The sequence below is a fragment of the Anas platyrhynchos genome, chromosome 14 (assembly GCF_047663525.1).
Source record: "Anas platyrhynchos isolate ZD024472 breed Pekin duck chromosome 14, IASCAAS_PekinDuck_T2T, whole genome shotgun sequence".
Lineage (NCBI taxonomy): Eukaryota > Metazoa > Chordata > Aves > Anseriformes > Anatidae > Anas > Anas platyrhynchos.
The window spans coordinates 5,518,170-5,540,771 of record NC_092600.1 but is presented as its reverse complement, the minus strand read 5'-3'; the positions used below and the strand labels follow the sequence as shown (position 1 = coordinate 5,540,771).

General features: G+C 52.1%; 2 protein-coding genes and 1 long non-coding RNA gene across 5 annotated transcripts in view; 2 read left to right on the top strand and 1 right to left on the bottom strand.

The window, feature by feature from the left end:
- Positions 1–211: 211 nt before the first annotated feature.
- On the bottom strand, positions 212–4,611 carry SQSTM1 (sequestosome 1). Of its 3 annotated transcripts, none has more exons than XM_072023190.1 (8): positions 4,335–4,611; positions 4,155–4,250; positions 3,193–3,422; positions 2,920–3,076; positions 2,375–2,461; positions 1,655–1,899; positions 1,203–1,410; positions 212–532 (listed from the first exon to the last, which is right to left on the bottom strand). In XM_072023190.1, exons 1-8 carry the CDS (start codon positions 4,510–4,512, stop codon positions 375–377), a joined length of 1,359 nt encoding a protein of 452 aa, XP_071879291.1. In that variant the 5' UTR covers positions 4,513–4,611; the 3' UTR covers positions 212–374. The 3 variants fall into 3 exon arrangements, with proteins under 3 accessions (XP_071879291.1, XP_027324306.3, XP_071879292.1); XM_027468505.3 differs by having other exon boundaries at positions 2,375–2,464; positions 4,335–4,610; XM_072023191.1 differs by lacking the exon at positions 2,375–2,461.
- Positions 4,612–6,883: 2,272 nt separating this feature from the next.
- Positions 6,884–9,819, top strand: LOC110353553 (uncharacterized). Its single transcript, XR_002404197.4, has 4 exons — positions 6,884–7,407; positions 7,511–7,644; positions 7,740–7,855; positions 8,202–9,819. It is a non-coding gene; the product is annotated as an uncharacterized lncRNA (long non-coding RNA).
- Positions 9,820–10,081: 262 nt separating this feature from the next.
- The window catches only part of MGAT4B (alpha-1,3-mannosyl-glycoprotein 4-beta-N-acetylglucosaminyltransferase B), a 42,944-nt gene continuing 30,423 nt past the window's right edge, over positions 10,082–22,602 (top strand). The window contains exon 1 of the mRNA XM_038186241.2: positions 10,082–10,300. Coding sequence (XP_038042169.1) covers positions 10,204–10,300 — 97 coding nt within the window. The 5' untranslated portion in view covers positions 10,082–10,203. The remainder of the gene's footprint in view (positions 10,301–22,602) is intronic.

Genomic DNA, 22,602 nt, shown 5'->3' with positions numbered 1-22,602 from the left:
CCAACCCAGTTGATTTCCCTTCAGTAGTGTATAGCCCTGTCTGCTCAAATAAAACCCCCACTACATGAGGAAAAAAAAATATGCAGTCCTAGGCTGCCTCCCTGGTGCTGGGAGCTGCTTGGTAAAGTCATGTGCTCTGGGCCTAGACCATCTTTCACCCAAGTTCCCATTAGTAATACAGCTCTGATCAAACACACAGGCTTATCACATGTGAAAGGAAGTGATATTTATTTTTTCCTTGACTCTACAAGCACTTAGGAACATGATAGGAACATGAAACAAACCCTTAGCAGGAAGGAAGATGTATCGCTAGAGTTAATCGTACGGCCTTGTCTTGTTTCAGTGAGAAAAAGTGCTTTTTGTTATGTAGACTACTACATGTGAGGAGGCTGCTTGGAATATTGGATGGCATCTAGTGCTGCCCCGATGTCACAGTTCTTTGTCTGCAGAAGTCGAGTGAGCCATCCACCCTCATCTGAGAAACCCATAGAGAGCATCTGGGACAGGGATTCAATCAAGCGAGGATCCGCTTCTGTTAAGAGAGGGATAGTTTGAAGTTGAAACACTTTACGTAATTTGAAACACTTTATGTAATTAGCAAACCAGCCAAGGCTTTAATAGCACTCACGAGGTAGGCTGGCACTAAGCCTAGTAAATCTACCATAGCTGACAAGTGCTCAAGGATGTGTTCTCCTTTGTCTCCTAGGAGAACAGACATTTTGAAATAAAACATGTAACTTGCTAAGAAAACTGCTGAGTCAGAATCCTGCTGAGTCAGGTTCAGCTGGCCTTGCTGTGAGCCTCAGGGCTGCTGGTTTCAGTTCAGTTACAGCTGGCATATTACATAGCTCCTGCCATAAATGTGTCATAACATACAGGATGTGCTGTCTAGATCTTGCATTAGAAGACTCTTAGGAGTATATAGCAAGGACAGGAGTTTGGATACCACATTTTTCATGTTGCTTGAACAGTAGCTTAGATTAGTTCTAATACAAAGTCTTTAATACCTAGCTGCCCACATTCAAGCAGAGAACCTGCTTCTAACAAGGTGCAAAGTGCTGTCATACCAGCTAACAAGGTCACCTCTAACTTAGATGAACTTGGTTCCTACCATCTCCAAGTAGATTGGCTTATACTGGGCAAGTTGGAAATTTCTGAGTGGAAGTTACTCTCAACTATGAAACCTCCATACGTTCTCATACCTGGTGGGAGATGTGGGTAGAGTGCAGCCTCTCGCAGTCCTGTAGGTCCTGGCTGTGGAGGATCTTGAGATACATCCAGGGAGCTGGGACCCTCTGTCTCAGGCATTTGCAGAGACTGCAGTTCACCTGTGGAAGGATCCACTTCTTTGGAAGACAAGTGGGTCCAGTCCTCATCACCCCCCGATGAACTGCTAGACTCACTGTGTTCCTGAAATGGGAAGAAAGAAGGTCCAGGTGCTGCAGTGCCTTCCAGGTAGGATGCATGCTCCTACTATCTATAGTATGAAGCTTTCAATTCACAAGTCCCATCATCTTTGCTGTAAATCAGTAAAGCTGAGGTGCTGTGCATCACTTAAGCACTCACACTCCAATTATCAACCCTGTAACACATGTTGAATGGCTTTCTTTACCGAAAAGCCTCAGCAAGCATATTAATGCCATGGTTCTCGTACCTGGGTCTGGAAGCTGCCATCTTCCATTTGTGTGGGCACAGGATCTATCACCATATCTTGTATCTGCTCTGCAACCGTATTTACTACCGTAACAGGATCTGTGCTATTCCAGTATGGTTTGGTCTGAGCGTTCTGGTCAGGAGTACCACTGCTTGACTCAGCATCATTCTTCTCCAGATTGGAAGAAACAGGAGTCACTTTGCTTCTCTGTCCTCCATGTTCCACATCAATATCAACTTCAATACCTAGGAACATATTTCAGACCAAGAAAATATTAAGAGATTTTCAAAAGCAGTCTTAAAGCATGCATTAATCCTAGCATAAATGCTGTAACATTACTGTAATCTGCCGGTTTCCCATTTAACAGGTAGTAATTGAGGTGTGAAGCACCACAATCACCTTCCTCTAAATGGACAGCTGTACATTTAGAGAGTCAAGGCAGAACTTACAGATCTGCATAGCAAGGCACAGCCCCAAGTCACCACTGAGTTAATGTTAGTGGTGACATGTTAATGAAATCACTCCTCATTTCCTTCCACAGGAGGACTCTAAAAAGGTACTAAGATGTCCTAAGCCTAGGCAATTTTAGTACAAGGAGTAAAGTTAAAGCTTCAAGGCTTAGTAGCATGAAGCGATTCCATCAGCCACGACAGCTGGCTGCTGCTCCTGTTAGGAGCTAAGCCAGTCTCAGGGACATGGATGACACCATAAGTAACTTACCCATAGGGCTCAGAAAAGCTGCAACACTCTCCCCAACATTCTTTAAGAAGGTGACGTTAGGGTCCTGGGGCGGGCTGTTAGTAGAAGCTTCTAGAAGAACAATTTGTATTAGTACAAATAGCAGCCCAAAGGGAAAGAGCACCTACAGAGCATATCCCCAGAAGTATTCAGTGATTGTTTTCTGAGAAACGTCACTGCACAAAAGCAGTAAGTAGAGAGACCAAATTCTGAGCCACCTCTGCAACAATAAACCAGTGGCATTAGCATTGTTAAGGCTCATTAGCCATGCTGAAAGGCAGATCTAGAACACAGTAGTGACATGCTTGACCTAACAGCTCTGCTTGGTTTCATTCTAAGTAGTCTCTCTACAGCCTCATCTATTGCCTGGGCCCTAAATACACCTTAAGAGAAACTGTACTCTGTCCCAAAATGTCCTAGTTATTTTAAGCAAATTAGATTAGTTCCCATGCCTGTTTTTCCACCCAGATTCCCACCTACTCCAGCTCCTCCACCACCACCCTGTTTAGCAGAGCATCTCCTCTTACCTTCCGCAGCAGGCTGACTGGAGGCAGCAGTACTGGCCTGGGCTCGTTCTGAGTTTTGGCATGGACCTGCAGGGCCAGGATAGCCCCAGCAGTGCATCCACGGGAAGGGTGGCACACCATGCCGCATTTTACGGAGCCAGCGTCCACGGGGAAGCCACTGTGAAGGGTAACGTTCATGTGACCATGTTCACACAGATTCCAAGTAAACTAAGCTTAGTGCTTATATTTGGGGAACATCTCATGCATTAGTCCCACTCCATAGATTTTACTCACCTCAAACGGATTTAGCAGTGGACTTTGAAACATCACCATGTTGTGCTCCTTGTGGATGCCTTTACCCTCGCAAGTGCTGCACAGGTCATAGTCTGGACAGACGGTGCACTTGAATCTAGCACCCACCACCGGCCCTTCGCAGCCATCACAGATGACATTGGGGTGCACCATATCACGGGGAGGCTCCTGGCTGCACTGCGAGCGATGCTCCCGCCTGCACTCCTTTTTCTCTATTAAGGAAAGGGAACTTTGCATCAAGAACGAGGTTACTATTTAAAGGTTGGAAATCAGGCAGAGGAGAAGGAAACACAAACAGCCCTTGTCACAGCAGTATTGACTTACTAGGTCAGTTTATTTTTACGCTGGCTGCCAAACACAAGCCAGGGGCATGTATGAGAACTTAAACCAAGCATGAAGGGGGTTCACAGACATACCTGCTCCTCAAATTGAGCATACCTCATCCCTAGCAGTATCTTTCCATGTTTATTTTAGATTAGCACAGCACCACCCCATTTGGCGGCTCGTCCTACCTCCCTAAGCTCTGCAAGGACAGAATGTTTCTCGAGAGGAAGTTCAGAAGGGGTGCCAGGAGGCAGAGCAGATGAGCGCAGAGATGAGAGTGACAGCCCGTGTGAGTCAGTAGGTGGGCTGCTGGTAAAGCTCTGCAGGTGTCTAAGCAAACAGAAGGAACTAGGGCACAACAGCACACTGGCAATTAAGCTGGTATTTGGGCTTCCCAACGTGTCCTTGTGACCACTGAGACCACCAGTGGTGGGAAGGGCTTCCAGGGAGGTGGCTGTCACTGTGCCAGCAGTGACAAAGCTCGGAGGACACCTGGGGTCTGCCCACCTCCCCTCAGCAGGGTGGGCTCCCCTCCAGCCCCCTCCCCACCCCTCAATTCACCTCCCCGGGAATCTGCAGCGTACATCAGGGCCCTGCTTTGCCCCCCCTCGAGCCATTACCTTTGATATAAACACGAAAGACTCCGTCCCGCACGAAGGGCATGGCCAGCTCCAGCTCCTCGTCGCTGGAGAACGCGATCAGGTCCCCGTCCTCATCTGCAGGAGAGGCACAGGCAGGGTCAGACCCCCGACCACGATGGGATCACCCCCCCCACAACCCCCATGTAGATGACCCCTCACCCCTATAGTGCAGCCGAAAAGCCGGCGGCGACCCGGCCCGCAGCAACCCTTGGAAGAGCTCAGCCACCCGCTCGCAGACAGCCTGGTAGCGGAGGGGGGGCTGCAGGGAGAAGCGGCGGATCTCGCGGGCCGCCTCCTCCTTGCCCAGCAGGTAGGCTTTCACCGTCAGCGCCGCCATGGCTGTGGCGCAGCAGGAATTGCCGCTGGGACGGGGCCGGGCTGGGCTCAACGGGGCGGCTCGGCACGGAGCGGCGCGGGGCGGAGCAGGAGCCGGGCAGCGCGCCCCCGCCTTATAGCGCCAGCGCAGAGCCACGCCCCCTGCCCATAAGCTCCGCCCCCTCTGTGTGGCCACGCCTACTTGCCCATATATGTAGCTTAATTTGTCACAGACCACGCCCACTTGTCCATATATAGCGTCTGGTAGGCCTCAGGCCACGCCCCCATGTTGGGTAAGGCTGGCGCCATTATCAGCCCCCATCAGTGCTGGTTTCCTCGCCCCCCCCCCCCCCCCCAGGGCCCTTGGAGCCCGGTTCTTGTTGGTCCCCTTGGCCTCAGTGAGGGTCAGGGTGGGAATTCAGAGCCATTTCTACTCAGAAAGAGCAGCCGGGTGTTGGGGTGGGTCATCCAGAGAGGCGGTGGGGTCACCGTCCCTGGGGGTGTGTAAGGGGAGGCTGGATGTGGTGCCTGGGGATGTGGTTAGTGGGTGACACTGGGGGTACTGGGGTCACAGAGTCCTAGAGCCACTAAGGTTGGAAGAGACCTTCACGGTCAGCTGGCCCAACCATCACCCTACCACCAATGGCACCCACTAAACCATGTCCCTAAGGACGGTTGGATGAGATGATCTTGGAGGTCTCTTCCAACCCTAATGATTCAGGGGTTCTATAACAAAAACCTAGGGAGCACATACCGTGACTTTCCATCCTCCACAACCAAGAGAGGGAAAGTTTTCACCTCCATGACGGGGAGGTAGCGTGTATCTGGATGTGCAGTGCATATATTAAAGCACTGGGCCACACGGGTACTTTTTTCACAACCCTTTTCTGGAAAGTTGTATTTATAGTACAAAGGGTTGCCCTTTCTATCTTTGAATATTTTCTAGGAATGTTGATTTCTGTGCATGACGTGGCCACTGCTTCACCATGAGGTGATGAGTTAAAGTTTAAACACAGAGGCTTCATGTTTAGACATGAATTGTGCTGCTCTGGGAAGGTTTCACAGCACAACATATCGAGAGGTTTGGGTGCGCACCTTCCCTTTCATCTCTTTGCTGTGTGTATCCTTATTTCTGGAAATGTTGGTGAAGTTTGCTGGCTTAAAATCATTGTGGTTTGTTTTTTTCCATAAAATCGGAAGAGGGTGAGGTGGTAGCAGGGCATGCAGTACAGTACTCTACACCAAATCTGCCTTGCCAAGCATCACCTCCAGCACAGCCATCTCGTGCCCTATATCTGAGGACCCCAAAGGCCACTTTTGGTCTCATTTAGAGCCAGAGACCTGTTTTTTGGGAATCAGCTCTGTTCTTTTGGGAACCAGCTCTGTCACAGTCATTCCTGAGGCACCGAGTTGCTGTTGTGCTGGCAGGGCTGATTCCTCCCCTCTCCATCACCCTGCCCGGGTGTTTGAGGCACCACGGGCTGTCCCCAGGCTGCTGGGTCTTTTCACCCTGGTTTTGCCTCCAGATTAATAGATGCGTTTATAATTACCAGTCGATGCACCACGTTAACACCAGAAATCCTACTTTTCCTCCATGTGAACTTTAATCCAGCTGGCAAATATGGAAGGGGCCAAAAGCCAGGGAGAATTTCCCTTCTCCTGGTGGCTTCTGCTGAGTCACGCTCGGCTTTCTGGCCGTGACATCATGCACTTTTTTCAAAACATAAAGAAAACAAGGCTTTCACCAGCCTGTGATTAACTTAGCTCACCGATCACGGGACAGGGTGACTCAGCGTGTCCCCTCCTCCTCCTCCGGGTCGGGGATTTCCTCCCAGCATTTCCTATTGCCCCAGCCCTTGGATGTGCCCTCGGGGGGTTCTCAGCCCCCAGAGGGAGATGCAGGGAGCTGGGCTCTATTCTTATGGTGCTCACCAACACATCCTTCTGCCTCCGCAGCTGGACAGATGTCTCCCCACCAAACCCTGCCCTCACACAGCTCTGCAGCCTGAGGTTTGGCTGGAGCTCGAATTAACTTGGGGCATTTTTCCCTCTGTTTGCTGGAGGACCCAGGTGTGGGACTCCCAGCGTGAAGAACTGGCCCCGCGGATGTTTTTTTACAGTTCTTTAGGAATTCCATAGCGTTCGATCACAGCAACCCCTGCCGAAAAAGCGGTTTGGCAACCCTAGTTTCTGAGCAGCTACACAGATGGATGTAGCAGAGGGACAGCAAAGGGGATGGGGGAAAAAAAGCTGTTCGAGTTGAAAATATCAAAGTTACAGAGGAAGGGCTCAAAAAGGAGCAGTTAGCATCCCTGCAGTTCTCTGCTTTCTCTCTCCACCCACTTTCTGCTGGGAAGTGTTTAAAAATATTTGGTGAGATTCTTGCTCTGAGGGCATGCTCACCAGCAGTGCTCCTTATGGCCAAGCTTTTCGTGCTGACAGCAAACTCCCGGTGGGACTGAGGGGGGAGAGGTGGGGGCCTGCTTTTTTCCACGCTTTCAGACCACAACAGATTTCTACTGGTGATTTCTCAGCGGGAATTATTCTCTAACTCACGGCTTTGTCTTGAGGCACCACCAGTGCCCCATCACTACCCAAGGGGGCTTGGTGGGGCTGGGGGTGCCCCCCACGGACCCCTGGCCCCGCAGCGAGCAGGCGCCGGCTCTTTCTGGAGGTTTCTGGAGAGGCACGGGATCCTCTGGATGTGCGGGGTCAGACAGTGGTGACTCAGTCCTGTCCTGTGACAGCTTCCTTTCTCCTCCAGCCCAGCGGAAACGCTGCTCGGCTGCTTCTGTGCTGCTTCCAGACGATGCCAGAGGCCCCGGCGCTGCTGCAGGGTGCTTGGGCAGGAGCTGTTCCAGGGCTGGGCTGCGAGGCTTGGTCACACTCACCGTGCGTTCAGCCATCTCCTGCTGCTGTGAGTTTAAGAAATATATACATATTTGTATGCATCTATACACATAAACATGCATAATACAGAAATCTAGCTCTTTTTAATATAGAAATATCGCTCTTCTTAGGTGCAAGGGTCATAATCAGAAACATTGCTCTGGAAAACGCGATGCAGGAGCTCTCCTTTCTCTACAGTGTGGGCGGAAGGGAAAGCGACGCTGGGTTTTTGCTGTCTCATTTTCGAGGCTAGGTTTTCCTGAAGGTGAGCTTTGAAACATCAGGGTGTTTACACAGGGTATCTCTTTCAACTCCATTTGTCATTGGTGTAACGTGAAACATTTTTTTTTTTTTTTTAAGGGCAGAAGACGCTGGCACTGGGAGGAGCAGATAGGAAAAATGAGCAGATCGCAGGCACGAAGTAGAAGCCTGCAACCTGTGTTGTGCAACTACGTCAGGATTTCGTGTTTACACAGGTGAGATGGCACTTCTTGCAACCTGGAGGGAGCGTTACTTCCAGAACATGATTTATGGCTTCTGCCCCGAATTAAAGCATTAATGAGTAAAACAAGACCTCATGATGTTTGAACACAGTGACCTCTACGCACACAGGAAATGAAGTGGCTGTGTTTTCGGGTGAAATAGCACTCGTGCTTTGTGCAGAGCAGCCTAGGAGGAACAGGGCCCAACCTGCTTGCAGCTGGGCCAGAGTCAAGCTCCGGAGCCAAGCTCTTCAGAGAGCTAGATAAAATCAGCTATAAATCTGGGTTAGATTTTCTAACTAGACCTAATACGTGTTTTCTCTTTTTAATTTTTGTAAAGGCCTCGGGACCTGTGGATGGCTTGCAGCAGACAGCCCTAGCTTCTGCAGCGCGCTCAGTGCTGCCAACATCAACTGGTCAAAGATCATGAGATCACCTGAAAAAACAGGTTCTCTCTGTCTATTTGCTTTGTGGGGTTTACAGTCTTTGCAGTTCGCAATTTAAACTTTGCTCTGCAAAAGCACCCAGAAGGTTCAAAACTTACCCATTTTTTTAACAGAATAAAAGCAAAACCGACATGGGGGAGGGCCTTTAAAAGTCAACGTGAACTTTGCCGCACTGATACAACCAGGCTGACAGTTTTGCTCAGTCCCTTGTTTCTTCCAAGAGAGCCCAAGGTTTTTGTCATGCAATGGTGGCATAAAGCTCAGTCATTTCTTCAGACTTTTATGAAGACAAAGTATAGTAGCAGAAATTAGATTAAGCTTTATTCTTGGGGAGAAGCCTAATTAATTTCCTTGCGGAAATTATTAACGTTATTCTTTCCTGCTGCATATGCACTACCTGTCCCATGCAGTAGGAGCATTTTGCACAGATGAAAAGAGGCACTCAGCGTCATAACGTGCCACGGCACTTGACTAAACTCAGATGGCTGTAGGATTTCACGTGCCTTTCCCACGAGAGGTATTATGCACCTGCTGCCCCTGCAGTTTCCCTCGTTAAATGCTGCAAACCCCTCGCGGGCTGTGGGGTTTTGCACATGGCTTCAGGGCGAGCAAGCAGAGCGGCTGGGGGTCGCTTTTTCTAGCGCTGAAAATGTGGATGCTGCTGCAATCCCTGAAGCCAAGCAAAACCCCACATCCTTGGGTGCCCCAGCCCCGCTCCATCAATGCTGGGTGCTCCCGGAGCGCTCCCCCTGCCGGCTCCTCCTGCCAGAGGCTCGCTGCCATTTCAAGGTTTGAAAATGGGATTTATTGGACAAATTGGACAAGCGGCTGAGGATGCAGGGCCTTGCCCCATGTGCACAGGTTGCTGCCACCGCAGCGATACCCCGGCACGGGGACAGACCCCGAGCATCACCCGTGCTGCTGCGCTTGGCACATGCAGGCCTTGCTTTGCATCGCTGTCTGATCGCCCCAAACACTTCAAGCAGCAGACTTTGATCGCTGGAAGGCAGTCCCACGGCACCTGCACGATTTTTAATGGCTGAGAGAGCTGCGGGGAGTGAAGCAGGACGGCTGCAGCCACGCACCTGCCTGCCTGTGACCACGGACATAAGAGCAGGGGCAGGTTTGGGTGGCGGAGGGGTGCACGCTCAGCACTTTGAGCCCAGCCTCACCGTACAGCTCTCGCTGCCCACAATGAAATAAAGCAGCACCCAAAGCACCATTTACATCCGATTCCCCCTGCCCTTCACCCCAACCAGCAGCTTAAGGCCATAATTACCAAAACCCAAGCCTTTTGGAAGACAGATGCCAGCCTACGAGGCCACAGCATCCAGCCAGCACTCCCCTGGCATCGGCTGGCTCTCAGGCTGGAGGTGGGGGGCTCCTGCAGGACCCCAACCCGGGACCCCCAGCCTGGGACCCCCATCCTGGGATGGGGCCCGGTGCCCGCATCCCCCCCCCTGCCTCCTGCATCCCGCATCCTGCCCAAGGGGGGCCAAGCGCCCACCCGGGACACCCCCACGGGGGGGGTCTCCCACCCCTATACCCACCCACCCCGTGCCCACCCCCCTTCCCCCCCCAGCTCCCCCCCAGCCCCCTCCCCTCCCGCCTCTCCCCCTCCCCTATTTCCCCGCACGGGGGCGCTCCCCCCCCGCTCCCCCTCCTCCGGGACCCCTCCCCCTTTAACCCCACCCCTTTTAGCCCCTCCCCCTTTTAACCACGCCCCGTTAAGCCCCTCCCCTATTCTCCCGGCCCCCCCCCACCCCTCCCCGGCCCCGGCCCGGCGCGGCGGCTGGGTGCGGGCTGCGCGCCCCCGCTCCGCGCTTCGCCGGGGCCGCGCCGCCGCCGCCGCCGCCGCTGCCGGGCCATGCGGCCCCCCCCGGCGGGCAGGAGGCGATGAGGCTCCGCGGCGGCACGGCGCTCACCCTGCTGCTCGGCTGCCTCTGCGCCCTGCTCTCGCTCTCCTGGTACGGAGCCTTCGGGGGGCACAAAGGTAAATTTTGGGGAGGGGGGGAGGTCGAAAGGAGGGGGGGGGGGTTCCCGGTAACGCCCCGGTTGCTGGGGGGGAGGTGGGATGCGGAGCTGCGCGGGGTGTGGATGGAGCTCTGGGGGGTGGTTTTGGGGGTCCTGCATTGGGGAGATGCTTGGGGTCCCCCCCCGTGGGGTAGGGTGCGGTGGGATCCCGACCCAATGGGGTCCTGTGCGCCCTGGTGCTGCGCATCCCCTGCAGGGTGCTGCAGCCTGGGGGGGGGAAATGGGGGTCCGGGGGTGTCGGTGGTGCTGTGCTGTAACCCAAGGGTGCTTTGGGTTTGGCTGCTGCCATGCACCTCGTCCCCATGCCCGTGGTGAGAACCTCTGTGGGCAATGGGACCCCCTGGAGCCACATCCCCGTGGAGAGGTGGGACCCCAGCGCTTCGGCACCCTTGGGTGCTGGGGGGTCCTGGGGAGCCAGAGCTGAGGGTGGAGCCCAAAAACACCACTGCTGCTGCCGGGGGCTTCGGAGGCAGCGCCCTTCCTGCACCCCATGCAGCTCTTGGAGCTTGGTGCTGCAGCTGGGGAACTTGCTTGGGACAGGTCGGGCTCAGCCCTACAGCACGAGGGCTGTCGGCTTCGTCCCTTACAAATCACTGCTGGTTTCACCCCGCCTGGGCAAAGCAGGGGTGCAGAGCCCCGTCCTGCCGTGGCACGGGTACTGAGGAGTTTGTCTCCGTGAGCTTTTCCTGACAGCATCTCAGTCACTTTTTCCCACCCCGCCGCTCGCAAAAGCAACGCACGGGATTTACCCTGGCCTGCAGGAAAATTCTGGTGGTTGCTTCGGAATCGTGCCTGCCTCGCACGGCGGTGCAGGGACCTCTCGCTCCCGTGCTGGCTGCTCGCCTCTTCCCCGTCCTGCAGCCGTGGGGTCGGCAGCAGGGTGCTCCGGCTGCCCAGCCCTCTGCAGTGCTCCCAGATGTGACCCCATGGCTCCGAGGTGTGGGGCAGGCAGGGGGAGGTCACCCCGTTAGAGATGCTGTTGCTTCGTGTGCCAAAATAACCCAGTCCAGGCATCTCTGTCCTTCCTGGTAGGACCTCGCTAGCGTACGCGTTTCCCTCCAGCACCTGGAGGTTGCTGCTCGCTGCAGCAGGTTACAAACGCCGTGGGTCAGGCGGTGTCAGCGCAGCAGGTTTCCGGGCATTGTGGTCACTTGTGCGCGTATCAGGCTGTCACGAGCCGGAGAAGACCTTGGGAGGTCATTCGGTCCATCTCCTGCCCCTGCGCGGGATCGGCGATGTCTAAGCCCTTCCTGACAGATGTTTATCCTGTTCCCTCATAAAACCCTCCCTGACAGGGATGCCTGAGCTCCCCAGACGATCCGTCTGACATTTAACAGCCCTACCGCTGGATTTTCCTTACGAGCAGAGCAGAGATGCCTTTTCCTTCAGTTTGGTTCCCTGCTTGCTCCTTGCCTGTTTTTCGGGCACGTGCAGGGAAGTTCCTTCCCTCTTTAGGGAGCGTGTTGGGTATTTGGGTGTTGCTGCTGCGTCTCCCCTTAGTCCCTGCCAATATCGATCGTGCTATGCCAGTTCCTTTGATCATTCTTTTTAGGTCGGTGTGCTTGATCTGGGGTTGTTCTCGTTGCTCTCCTCAGGGCTGTCATCTTCCCGAGGAGTGGCACTAGCTGTGGTACAGGACCGAACCGCTGCCCTGCCTGTGCTCAGAAGCACGAGGGATTACTTGAGATCTTTATCTACTGCAAAGTGTTTGCTTTTTACTTTTTGCCACAGATGACTCACGTTTATTTATTTTTTTTAATCCCATCTGCCCCCCAGCCATTCTTCTCCAGAACTTTTCCTGCTTTTCATCCCTCATCGTGTGTTTGGCCAGTTAATTATTCTTACCAAATCGCATTACCTCACGCTTGTCCTTGCTGAACAGCGCCCTTATTTTTTTATTTTTTTTTTCAGCTTCTGAAGTGTCAGGATGGTTTTGAATTCTGATCTTGTCCTCCCGCGGGCTGGCAGTCCCTCTCAGCTTGCTGTCACCTCCTGGTGCCCTCGGCAATTCGTTTGTGCCGAAATCCAAGTCCTGAATGAAAGCACCGGGCAGTGTCCCATCTGGGGTGCATTCCCTGTGCCGTACTTTGTGCTCCCTGTCCATGCTTTAAATGCAGTCACCAGTTCACTGTCGGGTTTCCCAGCAGTGAGCCACCCCCATGAGGATGCCCAGACCCCTCCTGCATCCCTAGCTTTGTCCCTGGGATGTCGTGCCCGGAAACAAAGAAATGCAGAACATTTGATGTGATTTAGTTTTGATAAAGAGGTTAGCTGTTGCTCGAGTCCTCATTATTGTCTAAGTACTTCAATTGAAGTTAAGCTGATTATTTTATAATATCCTGGATCCTCCTCATCCCCGTCCCCTTCTTCTTCACGACAGGCCTTGTGTTTCCCAGCCTTCTGCAGCGTCAGCTGGGGATGGCTCCCGGTGCCCCCGAGCTGTGGGATGCTCGCGTTTGGGGTGAGGCAGGGAAGGTGCCCGCGCTGCCTCAGGTGGGGAATGAAAATGATTTTAAGGCTCAAGGAAGGCATCGCAGAGCCTGCTTGTCTCTGCTACCCTGCTCTTGGGAGGACAAAACAATTAAGTGAAAGAAAATAAAACAGGTCAGACCAGCTCCAGAGCTGCCCTTCTGTACCCAATTAGGGTTTGTTTCCCCGCTAATAGTGCTCTGCTGCGACGTGGTTGTTAGCAAAGTTTTGACCCCGTGGTCCGCAAAAGCAGACGCTGCCTCTTCTCAGCAGGCTCGAGACGTGGTGCTGGAGCAGGGCTGAGGAGGATCAAGCCGTGGTGGGGCTGGGCACCAGGGGGGACACATGCTGAGCCCCCACAGAGGTGCATGAGGTCCCACCAGGAGCTGCGACCCTGCATCAACGTTCTTGTCACACCCTGGGGGACGGCTCCATCGGCCGTATCTCCTGTCCCAGCGTGTGGGCTTCCCATTTCTGCGCTTTCACTTCTGTTCCCTGCTCCTGTATGCACCTGGCTGCAGGGCTTTGTGGTTTCCCTTGGAGGCCTGGGGGCAGCGGCTGCGGTCCCTGTGCACACCACAGCCCTGCTCTGCGCTGGGGGCTTTTCCTTGCCACCCGGAGCCGCTCTGAAGCTTTCACCAGCAGTTGCAGCGTGCGCTCGTGGTGGCCGAGGAGGTGCAGGTGGGGGCTCGGTGCAGGAAACTTGATGTTAAAATGCATAACAAATAAAAAAAGATAGATATGAGTGTTTCTGAGAGCCCCTGCTTGGTTGGTGCTCGTCAAAAGTTGTGTGCAGTGCATGGCTGCAGAGCAGCAGCGTTTGCAGAATTATCCTGCCCGTGGTTTGACCAAATTTCGTCCTGCGAGCGAATGGCCCCGCGCAGTCTGTTGATACGCATTTATCAAATTAAATCTTTCATTGCCTGCAGTCAGCTGTATTTCTGCTTACATTGCTTGGCAGTTTTTGTTGTTTTTTTAAACTGGGCTCTCGATCTGTGCTGCACGTGCACTCGTTCGCGTCCCTTTGCTGCTCCGACACGAAGTGCTGTCATCGTGTGATGGAGCTTAAATCCCTGCTGCTGGAAGGGGCCGTTCTCCAGACTGGGGTAGTGGGGTGTGGGGGCTTGGATGTGGCCCCAGCTGTGCCATATCCCTCCCTGGGGACATCAATCAGCTGCATTCACGGCACCCCCTTGTCACAGGGATCTGGAGGACAGAGCTTCCTGCAACAGAGGCTGCAGCAGGATGTAGGAGAGGAGTGGGTTAATACCTCCCCCCCCCCATTATATCAAGTGTTTCTCGTGGCTTACTTCTCTTACAGAACAAAACCATTTCTAATTTGTGATTCCGTTTGATTCATCTGAAAGAAATCATTGATTTGTGCTTATATCCTGGATGTTCATTGATTATTCACTTAGCGTTTAAGGTAAAGCACATCTATAGCTTGCTAGTTTAAGTGAAGCTGCCAGTCATCTCCGGAAAGCTTTGAAGCCTGCTAAATTATGAAGAAATTGCTTTAGTAATAAATTGGGCAAAGCTGCTTCGCTTGATAAACTCCGGTTATTCGCTGCGGGAAGCACAGCTGTGGGTGTCGGGTCCCCCTGAGGACCAGAGCATTGGGAGCCCTTTGGGTTGGTGCCGTGCCGAGGTTCGGCCAAATATCTGTCCCATCCCATCCTGTCCCACTATGTGTGGCAGAGGATGGAGAAGAGCAGCTCCTGCTGGGGGAAAAAGTGGAGCCAGAGTCACGGCTGAAGCCTCTTTGGGGCTGAACTGCAGAAAACCTCTGCTCGGGCTCGTTGTAAGGGCGTGAACTCGCTTCTGCTGCAGTCAGCCAAACGCTCACCCGCGGCTGGCACCACTGAACGCTCGCCGAGATTTGCATCTGAGTTAGAAATGAGTTAACAGAAAATGCCCCAAACTCTGGGGTATTCCAGGCAGCTCCCTTTGCCGTGCTCCTCTCCCCGTGCCCTTGGATTTAGGCGTCCTGCAGGCTTGGATCAAGGGTTTTCACAAGTGGAAGCCTATGGGGTCAGCGGGGCTCGGTGCAGGGAGGGCAAATTATGGGGTTATGGAAACTATTAAAAGAAAGACAGGGCTTTAGCTGGGGCTCAAAGGTGAGCCCTGTTGGAAGGACAGCCTCACGGGGCTTGGTGATCAAACATCTGCTTAATAGCTTCCTGGTCTGGGGAGAGGATTGTTGCCTTTGACAGAGGGAAATGCGTTTTTCTGCCTTTTTTATTTTAATTGAGGTGTCGGGAGGCTTTTTATTCAGCGATGACCTTCTTTGTTTTGTTTTTGAGCCCTCACAGAGCACAGCTCGCGTCAGGCTTCCCTTGTGAAGCAAGAAAATCTGGGAAGGGCGGGTTTCTGTTCCAAGCCATCCCTTTCTGTGTGAGTTGTGGCACTGGCTGCTTTTTCTCCTGTTTTCCTCTCGGTTCCCAGCCACATCCGAGCCTCCAGGAGTGTGGACACCCCGCTGATGCGCAGACAGCACCGTGACTACATCTGCCATGGGGTGACCCCGCTGTGGGGTGACCCCACTGCTGTTTCATGTCCCTCTTCTCTTCTGCTGTGTGCCCCCTAAGCAGGGGGCTCAGCCGCGTGGTGAGGCAGCCGGGCACATTTGTGCGAGTTGTTTTCAGTTCTGCTTATTTTAGAATGGACAGCGGTAGCGTTAACATGTAAATCATTAGGTTTCCAAGGGGGTTGTGTGCAAAAACCAATCTCCACCAGCCTTTTTTTTTTTTTTTTCCCCATTATGAGTTCAGTCGAGTCGTGCTGTCCATATACTTTTAGCCGTGCCTGTCATGCTCGTGCCTTAGGGCTTGCTGGCAGTGGGACAGACGCCGAGCTGGGGCAGAGCCCAGCCCGCCTCACACCTCTTCCCCCAGGAGGTTTCAGACCACCCTGACCACATCCACGGCTCTGCCCGGAGGAACACGGGCTTTTCTTCTCTCCCTGTGGTGGTGAGAGCTGTCTGGAAATCGGGTGCAACACAGAGACCTTTTTGTCACTTGCAGTCTGTCTTACTGCTCTTGGGTGTGCAGTCACTGCTCCGAGGAGTTTCGTGTCCTCGGTAGGAGGAGCGCTACCAAAAACATCGCAGAGTCTTGGAAAGTCCTTGTAAATTATCAAAGAAACACTTCCAATACTGAGAGGTGACCTGTGAGTGCATTCCATGTTTGTACAGCCAGCTTTAGTGGGAGCATAGTGGGAACACACCCCTGCCAGGACAAGAACTGGTGCAGAAGCAGCCGGGGAAGGTTTCCCCACGAAGACAACGCTGCCGCGGTCCTCTGTGCCCCGGAGCTGAGCTTCTCTGTGCATCCCCAGTGCGTGTCACCACGTGCACGTGGAGAGCAAGGGAAATATCTGACTGCATCGATTGCCTGGTGGACGGATGGACTCGGGGGGTGTGACGCTCTCAGACTTAGCAGCTGCCACGGAAAAGTAGCTGTCAAGTGAATCAGTCAATTAGCGCCGCCATGGCCTCCCCTCCCTCCTCGCGGTGTCCAGGCTGATCTTTTTGCTCTTGTTTGATCTCACCTTTCCTGTTTTAACTATTCCTTTTTCTTGCCACCTCTCATTGCACTCTCTCTGGTGTTGTCTTTGATATCTTTTCCTCTTTGTCTTCCATTTCCCTCATCTTCCTCTCTCTCTTCTTCCTTTGATTTTATAGAAAATGACCAGGACAGACTTCTCATGTGTCTCTCCCTCTCTTAATCTTGTCCAGCTTGAGTTATCACCATTCCAGGAACTTTCCCTGATGCCTGCCTAGTGCAGTGGCTTCATTCTCTCCAAGGGATGACTTTAGGTAGGAGCTGCTGAAGCAGAACAGGCTGCAGGGGGAGGAGGTGGTGATGGTCCGTCAGAGGCCAGGGCTTGCTCCAAGTCCCTCCAGCATCCAGCTCCTCCACTTCCAGTCCCATTTCTGATGTCCCACATGCTCCATGTGTGCTGGTCCCTCTGCTTGCTCAGCACCAAAACTTCCCTCACAATGGGGACTGGGACCGGGGTGCGAGGTGCTGAGCTCTTGGCTCATTGACTATTGTATCACCCTGGTGATAAACCCCCCACTGGTTCACAGATCCCACCCCAGGGCAGCTGTAGGACGTGTTCCCTCTTTCCATGGGTATTTGAGAGTGATGGCAGGGTCAGGTGTAGCAAAATGTTGGCAGAAAAAAACAGTAAAAGAAGAGAAAATGAGCTGAACCCTCCTGGTCTGAGCATACTGCGTGGAGGGGATGCTCGTGCCCACTGGGTGGCTTGCGGGACTTTGGGAGAGCTTATCCCGCACCTCGCAGGTGGAGCTTGAAGTAAATCAAAGGACAAGAAAGCGTCGTGTTTAAAAGCTGATTAATTTGCTGACTTTAGGGATGGAGAGGTATTAAACTAAGAAAAAAAATGGAAATGAGCAAATTCTAGCTGAGTGCAAACTTCTGAGCTTGATGGCTGAAATCCTCTGCCTCGTCGTTCCCGTGAAGAGGCACGAAACGTGTTTTCCTCGAGCTAAAAGGCTGACCTGGGAGGGAGGAGAGGGTAAGTAACCAGAAGGGCTGATGAGCGTAATTAGGACATGGATTGTGGGTTGGCTCCATATAGATCAGTTTGTGTTTCATTAACGTCTGGTTCCACCCTGTCTGTCGGTTTTATTAGATTAATTTATTACTTTCTGAAAGTGCCTCTCCGATGAGCTAAAATATCTATTTACTGGAAGTATTTGGTTACCATGAAAAAGTGTATTTGGCATGTCCTCGGCAAATATTATCTACCTTCTTTTGTTTCTTTTTGCAGTTTAATTGTCTATTTATCCTGAGTATTGATTGCTGAAGGCCTCGGTAATTATTTGCTGATTTTGGAAATAATGATTTTAAAGGATTGGATTACGTTTGCAATATTAATCATTGCCGTGGTGTGCTCGTCTCGGAGGATGGGATCTCGCTGACGGCTCCGGTTGCAATGTGAACATTTACGGTCTGAAACTCTGCTGCTGTCTGAAAATAACAAAATCGTTACTGGGGTTTTGTTCCTGAAACGGAGCAGATATTTGCAGAGAGGCAAACCTGGCAGCTGCAATTAGCCTATAAATCCGCCGTTCCTGTTGGCAGTAGGAGTGGTCGGGCTCTGTAGTCAAATAAAAAGACAATTTTGTTTTATTTACTCCGTGCTGTTCCGCTCTTCTCAAAATAACGTAATGCCGTGTTGGTCCCTCCTCTGGTGCAGGGTTGGTGGGGAGAGGGACAGCCCCTGTGCAGTGGTGATACAGCAGCGATGCATCCTTGTTTTTGGGGGGGGAGAAGAAACACCCTGCAAGGGTGTTACACTCGCAGGGAAATGTGCTGCCATGCAGAGGCACATCTTGCTTTGGGGGAAGGTGAGAAATTGGAAAGTCTCTGCTGGGAGCTGAGTAATTGGCACCTGCTATTATTGTGTCCCTCCTCCCCCCTTTAATAACTTGTTTATAGAGATACCTCTCCTACAGAGCTCATTACGAAGCTGTAAAACATGCTTTAAAAAAAAAAAAAAAGGCATTTTTATTCACGTCAGGTCTGCGTACCTACTTTCTTATGTTTCTATAAGGGGGAAAGAGCTCTTGTCTCATCCAGGAGTCTCCTTGTTTCCTGCCATGGGTGCCCATGGGGAGGTGGGAAGTGTCCCGGCCATCCCTGGAAGGAGATGTAATTCCTCCGTTAATACAAACCTTGTGGCTGGGAGGGGAATGTTGGCTCGTGAGGGTTTGGGCCTTGAAGCAAGGGATGGTGCTGGCTGTTTGAATCACACTGGGTTTATCTCTGTCATCTCACACAGTGCCATGTGGCTGGAGAGCACGGACAGCGACGTTTATCATCCACCTCCGGGGTCTCTCCTTGCAGCAAATCCCACTTCTTCCTGTTGCACACGGTGAATTGCTTAATTGCTTTTAAGAGTTTCATTGCTTTTTATTGTTATTATTGCGTTGTGGTGCAGGAGGAAGCTGGGAGCATTTCTGGATCCCATCCTGGGTCTTTGGATGGCCAAGTCCCGCTCAGCTTCATCCCCACACAGGTGCCCCCACCTCAGCCTCCTCCCAAACGCACGAGGAGGAGAGGGCAACGTCACGTCCATGGCAATTGTTTTCTGATTCTTTTCGCTACCTGGCAGAACAAAATGATAAAAGAAGCCTCAGAAAAGAGGGCATTGCAGCAAGCCCCGGCAGGGATGTAATCTCTTTTCTTCATACCAAGGTATAAAGATAATTCTGATCGGGATTGAAACAGCGGATGGCAAATAATTCTTGAACAATCCGCTTATGGTGTTCCAGGACGCGAATGAAAACCACTAATGGGATAAAGAAGGATCTAGATAATTATCTCGGCTATGTTAAATCCTGTCGTTTCAGGAGAGTGCTCTTGTGTGGACGCTAATTTCATGTGTACTAAACGCTAAAGCTGACTAGATGTTTTCAGAAGTTAACTCATCCCAAAATAGAGACATCATTGCTTGGTGATCATCTGTCTTTTATCTACCTGGTTGGCCTTAATAAATCTGATTTCTGGTCCCTGCTATCCCATTTCCCTTTTTTCCCCCTCCCTACAGCTGGTTAAAGCAGAGACACACATTTTATCCAGGGCGGATTTGAAGCCTCCTTCATCCTTTTCCTTTTTTCATTTGGTCTGCTGTTGTGGGAGAGTTTTTGCTCTTTTTTTTCCTTTTTTTTTTGGCTGATAATGCTGTTGTTTTAAGCCTGACTGAGGAGCTGCTTGCAATATTAAGGTATGCAAGACATTTTTAAATTTGATCTATTTTTTTCCCCCAGCAAGAGCTCTGCCTTGCAGCGTGGAGAACTGCGCTGTGCTCCAAAACAAATCCGGTTGCACGGTCGCTTTAATGAGGCTCTTGTTGCAGGCTCTTTGCTCCCTTTGTGTCTGCAGCTAATGGTTGCCCCACGGCCGAAGCAGAGGATGGCAGAAAGAGAAAGGAACAGCTTTGTATTGACAGCAGCCATGACGTTTGGATGGGTTTGGATCCGCTAACCGTGTTCCCAGCCCCGTGTTACGGAACAAGAAGCATGGTCTCTTTTTGTCTTGGGGACATGCTTCTAGAGCAGGAGCTCTCGAGCTTGAATTGCCCACACAGAAGCCTCGGCACCAGGATTCCTCCACCTCCTGCTCTCGGTTCCTGTGGCTCTGGGAGCTGGGCTGATTTTAACCGCTGTGCCTGGCGCAGGCTTTGCCCTGCAACCGCTGGCATTGCACAAGAGGAACCTGGCGAGGCCTGCCAGGTGACCCCTAAAAGTCAATCGATTGCTGTGTAAGGCAAGATACCCATCTTATCTCTGAGAACAGCAGCTCTTGAATTGCACAGGAATCTTAACGGGGACTTTTACCTGGGTCTTGGTATCGCTGCGTGCCCTCTGAATGAACCACTCCCTGAGGAGTCTCGTGATGAAGCCTCCCTCCTTGACCCCGCGCTGGGTCCCCGCAGCAGTTAGCTCTGGAGAGCACCCTCAGCTCTCTGCCATCTCCTGCCGGGCCCAGCTGTCCCCAGGGCAAAACATCCACCTCGCTGGGGGTCTGAGGAGCCCTCAAAGCTTGTGTTCATCGTGCAAGTCCCTCAAGAAAGATGTCGGGCCCTGGCTACTTCAAACGCGGGTCTCCTGGTCAGCAAGGCCAGGATCACTGGTCGCCAGGATCGCTGGTCCCCAGCAGGAGGGTGGGAGATGTCGGCAGCAGAGGGCTGGTGGTGGGCAAAGCCGGGATTGCCAAGCCGGGCAGAGCAGGCCGGGAACAGCTTCTGTGTGCTGGCGTGTGGCATTGTGCAGAGGTGTGGATGTTTTTGTTTACTTTGGCTTTCAGCAGAAGTCCTTATTGCTTCTCTTGCTGCCAGCTTCCTCTGGGTCGCCCTCTTTCCCTCTTCTCTGCCTGCGTTTCGTGCTGCGGTTTCAATTATTTATAGTATTTCATTTTCCCTTAAACTACTCCGCTGCGTGAGCACTATTTAAACAGCTGTCACTTCCCGAGCCCGTTGTACCGACAGGCGAAGTGACGGGCCTTCTGCAGGCGACTCGTTAAAAGCATCTCAGGGCTCTTCAGGATGGGCGACGATGTAAATACGAGATTGCCATCGGATCTTGTGCTGTGGGCAGCTGGGGCAGCGGCTGGTGAAACAACGATCCCCTTACTGCTCTTGAGTAATGGGAGAAAACTGCGGCGGGTAACAGAAGGGAAGGGAGAACGACATCGCAGTCGAACGTGCCCCATTTTTTTGGTGAAACTTAAGCAGCCTTAAACACGAGGTGTGTTCCCCTCTCTGCTCCATCGCTGTGCGTCCGGAGGCACCTCATTAAAATAATTTAGTTTCATTTAGACACAGCCTGGTGTAACAGAGAAATCCTCGGTGACAGGGCGGCGCAGGCCTCTGAGCTGGTTTCAATCCGGAGGCGATGCTGGAGCAGGCAGGGTTAGCTCTTCAATTTGCTGCTCCCTCATTTCTACCTCTGCAGTCTTAAGCTTAGAGAATAAGCAGAAAATATTTGTTTAAATCCCTTTCTTCATTGCTGCCGTGTTCAAACTGAATTAACTCCCTTCCAGAGGAAGTCTGCGCCGTAGGAAACATCTGCCACGGCCCAAATTGTGTTTGAGGTCGGGATTAAAATGTATGTAACTGTTCAGCGGTGAACAATGAATACACAAATCCTGCTCTTCGTCAACAATTGTTTGCAAAACATGATTTGTACGCTCCTCTTGTACCTGTGCGGCTACCAGGATGTGCTGCTGGAATACGAACCAGCACGGCGTGCCTCGGGAAATAATGATCGGAGGGTGAAGTGGCTCGCTGCAATGTCAAATGGTTTCTTATTTCACGCGCTCATTTATTTATTTATTTGTCTCCTATTAGCAGCGCTTCTGAAGTGCACCGGTAATTTATGTGAGGATGTAATTGTGTTGACGGCGGATCGGTGTCACGGGGCAGTATTTATGTGAGTGCTGCTACGTGAAATATTTGTTCTCCTCTTGGCTCCCCTCTCCGCGGCGTTGACGTAGGCTCTTGTGGAAGTGCAGACAATTTTGAGAGCTGTTCTCGATAAAATCCTGACGGATTTTTTGATTGTGTAACTGAAAAGAGCTCCTGAGAAGATGTAACAAGTCACAAGTACAGACCGGTCAGCGGAGGGCTGTCGCTTTACTGTGTTTGATGTGCTTTCAGTCTGCTGAAGTAAGAAAAACCAAAGCTCCTGTTTTATGGGTTATTGTCTGACGACCAGGACTCACGGGGGGTACTTGACTGCCAAAGCTTCCTTCTGGCTTCGTTTGGGCAAAGACTGCTAAAGTCTGAAAAAAAAATGCTCAAATTCTTTAAATTGTGTCAATGAATTTCAACAAAAATTGCAGAGATACTTGCAACATGAGCTGAGGAGCTACTGACAAAAATGAACGACACCAAAGTTTGAGCAGTGCCTTCAAGTCCCATATTTCTGCTGCACGGTGGCAAGCGCAGCCACCACATGCATGTTTGGTGCTGTTACATGTTAATGCCAAATTCCTGGTGGATTTATGGACGTTTTGGTTCAGATTGCTGGCTCCTGAGGCCCCAGAGCAGCAAGGTGAGGGTGGCAGCACCTGACCCCTAGAGATGGAGGAGTGCTGGTGGAAAGCAAAGGCCTTCACAGGGTGGGTACCGCTGAGCTCACCCCACAGATGGGGAAGTCACGGCACAGGGGCAGCTCCCAGAAGCACCGACCTGCACTGTTGGGTGCGTAAACCCCCCTGAAACCTCCCTCTGACCATCCCCTGCAGCCTCTCAAACAGA

Bases quoted from the DNA above. Each gene is read 5' to 3' on its own strand.
- SQSTM1 (XM_027468505.3), bottom strand. From the start codon at position 4,512: ATGGCGGCGCTGACGGTGAAAGCCTACCTGCTGGGCAAGGAGGAGGCG. The intron at 2,465-2,919 runs GTAAGAGGAGAT...TTGTTCTTCTAG, and splicing joins CAGTCAGCCTGCTGCGGAAG to AAGCTTCTACTAACAGCCCG. The intron at 1,900-2,374 runs GTAAGTTACTTA...ATATGTTCCTAG, and splicing joins AGCTTTTCTGAGCCCTATGG to GTATTGAAGTTGATATTGAT.